We start from the raw sequence: 2958 nt of genomic DNA, 5'->3' as shown, positions 1-2958 counted from the left end.
CTGGCCTCTCATCTTTTTAGGTGGGAGAACTTGCACAATAGGTAGCTGAATACTTTTTTGCCCTAATGTATTTTACTCCAACATAACTTTTTTTGTTTTTGTGTTAAACATGTTCATTTTTCTCATGGTAGAGAACCTTTATATAAAATGATTTACGATTAAAACTGTGTCTCTGAGTATTTTTTAATTTAAATTGTGTTGAAAATCTAGAAAATGCTCAGTAATATCGGAGCTGACGGAATTTAAAAGCTGCTTTTTATGGGGTCAAATCGGGATCAGCTTAAAGTGAACGAGAAAACTTGAAAAACAGACATTGTAACTGAATATTTTATTGAAAATTTGAAAACAAGATATTTTAAATTCAGATTTTTATTTTAAAAAGTTTTGAAAATTAAAAAGAAAACTGAAAATTTGAAATAAATGTTGAAAATTTGAAAGGAAAAAAAATTGACTGTGTAAAAAAAAAAAGAAAATGAAAACTTGAAAGAAATCTCTAAAATTCTGAATCTTCACTTACGGTTTTAATTCTGATTTTCCAGTTTTCGCTGCCGAGCTGAGCCTAATTTTTCATGTCACAATTAGCTGATGTATGTCGATCGCGTAAACGGCTTAGACTCATGGTAAGTCAAATAGTGTGTTATCTAAGTGTTGCTGCCAACATCTCTGGCTTTAAAGGGTTAAACTCCAATCGCTGATGTTTTTCTTTTCCTGTCGATGCAGTGTAAAGCATCTTCGTCGTCGTCATCATCATCCTCTGAAGAGGATTCGGAGAGCTCCCAGGAGGAAGAGGAGACAGGCTCAGGGCACACCATACAGCTGGACCAGTCGGGCCAGAAACTCAGGCATAACTGCAAACCACTCAAGCGGTGAGGAAACCGTTCACACCGGAGATTTCATTTCTTCAAGAACTTCTTTGTCATAACCCGGCGTGGTTTTCTGTTCCAGAGAACGTCCTACCTCACCCAGCACAGAAGAGGCCATTCAGGGGATGCTGTCCATGGCTGGACTGCTGTGCAGCACTAACCCAGAGAGGCCCGGCTCCACCCAGGAGTCCTGGTGGTCCAACTCCAGCCAGTGCTCCCGGCAGGGCGGCGGCGGCATGATGGACAGCCAAGGCAACAGCAGCGAGGCCTGGGACAATCAGGGCTTCCCCAGCCCAGAAGCAGGCTACCAGTACGGTGACCCTTCAATGTCTCCTCCTCTGCACCCTTCCAAGAGACACGCCCCCAACCCTCCACCTATCAGCAATCAGGCCACGAAAGGTGGGACCATCTTTATTTTGTATGACGTGAATGTATGTAGGCTTTTATTATTCATTCTATTTTAGCTATTACTACTAAAACGGATTGATTGACAAGGTCAACAGCCAATCAATATGCAGGACGCAGATACCCGTTAAATATAAAAAACATGCAATTTTGCACTGTAAAAAATCTGCAAAATGATGAAACCACATAAGGTGAACCGCAATATAGCAAAAATTAACAAGTAAATAAATGATTTTTTTTAAAGAGTAGAAGAAACATTTGTTTCTTTGACTGTATATGAGACCTGGACTGAGTGAGTGTGATGTCACGAAATTAAGTAAACTCGTCGCCATTTTTTCGTGTTACGGATGCAGCCATGTTGGAACCAGACGTCGTCAGTAAGCAGCGATTGGTCAGTCGGTTTGAGTTGACCTTTTTATGGCAACCACTCTCACCAATCAGGAGTGAGGTTGTTGGAAGTCCACACCTCTTTCACTGTCAAGCGTTCGACGCAGGATCTGATTGGTCTGTTTCTAAAGAATACTCAAAAAATGAGGATAAGCAAGAACATCAAAGACAAATAGAATATTATTTCTTTATTGAAGTCTGCGGTTTTGGCTTCTTGGAACAAACGGGTACTTCCTGTGTGGAACACCAGGGGGAGGAGTCACGATCTGCTGGAAGCATTTTAAAGAAGGGGTTCAGTCATTGATACAATTATTTCTTAAAACCTTTTATTTTGAATTTTAGTTGATCCAATTTTTGATAAAAGACTATGTTTTTAGGGCCAAAATAATTAAGTTTTGATTAAGAAGCAAAAATAGTTTTGATAGTTTCTGGCTCCGTCGTCGTTTAATTCTTTCTCTTCGGTTTTGTTTACAGGAAAACGGCCCAAAAAGGGAATGGCCACAGCCAAGCAGAGACTGGGTAAAATCCTAAAACTCAACAGACACAGCCACGTCTTTGTGTAAGAAAAAAAAAAAGGCAGTCGAGAACAACTTCTAACTTTGACGAGGAAAGAAGAAAAAAAAGACATTTTTGTATTTGTGGTTGGACACTTTTGTGCTGTGGAGCCGGGAGGGGAACACTGCCTGGAGGCATCGGGACGGTTCTTGTACAACACGCTCACTGTGCATGCTTAGGGGGACAGGGTAACGGACTGAGCAAGCGCACGACTTCACAATAAGCACACTAAGAACAAACTTCTGCGGACATCCACACGGACACCAATCAGGAAAAAACTTCTGTTCGGGGAGACGACAAAATACCATCCTCAATGCCAAGATCATCCGCTCCTCATTTGCTGGCGCCCCGTTCAGTGCACTTCCTGTTGCTTCTTCTTCTTCTTCTAATCCAGGAGGGTGGTGGATGCGGTGCTCTGAAGGAGGTGGACGGTGGAAATTTCAAATGGTGCTTCTTGTTTTTGTATTTTTGTCCCTCCTCACTTCCCTTCCGATCTCAATCACACCAGCAATAACGAGGAGAGAAGCGAGAGGCAGCACTTCTTCTTCTTCTTCTTCTTTTGAGGAACTTTGTTTGGAAAAAAGGGCGTCGCAGATTTGCGCCGCTTTGGTGCAAAATCCATTTAAAGCTAAAAGAAAGTTACTCAAAAGTGCTGCCTCTCCGTGGGTTTAATAGGAGTCATTAACTCTGGAATGACTTGATCCTGTTTTAATTTATTTCTCTTTTTTCTGTGTTATTTTTGAATGAT

The 2958-nt window shown here is 41.3% G+C and overlaps 1 protein-coding gene across 1 annotated transcript in view; it reads left to right on the top strand.

Annotated features, from left to right (window-relative positions):
* The window catches only part of kdm7aa (lysine (K)-specific demethylase 7Aa), a 25748-nt gene extending 23470 nt beyond the window's left edge, over window positions 1-2278 (top strand). Inside the window, exons 16-18 of the mRNA XM_024287818.2 lie at window positions 721-866; window positions 946-1262; window positions 2130-2278. Coding sequence (XP_024143586.1) covers window positions 721-866; window positions 946-1262; window positions 2130-2218 — 552 coding nt within the window. The 3' untranslated portion in view covers window positions 2219-2278. The remainder of the gene's footprint in view (window positions 1-720; window positions 867-945; window positions 1263-2129) is intronic.
* Window positions 2279-2958: the final 680 nt, after the last annotated feature.

The sequence above is a fragment of the Oryzias melastigma genome, linkage group LG23 (assembly GCF_002922805.2).
Source record: "Oryzias melastigma strain HK-1 linkage group LG23, ASM292280v2, whole genome shotgun sequence".
NCBI classification, from domain to species: domain Eukaryota; kingdom Metazoa; phylum Chordata; class Actinopteri; order Beloniformes; family Adrianichthyidae; genus Oryzias; species Oryzias melastigma.
This window is presented reverse-complemented; position numbering and strand designations above follow the sequence as displayed.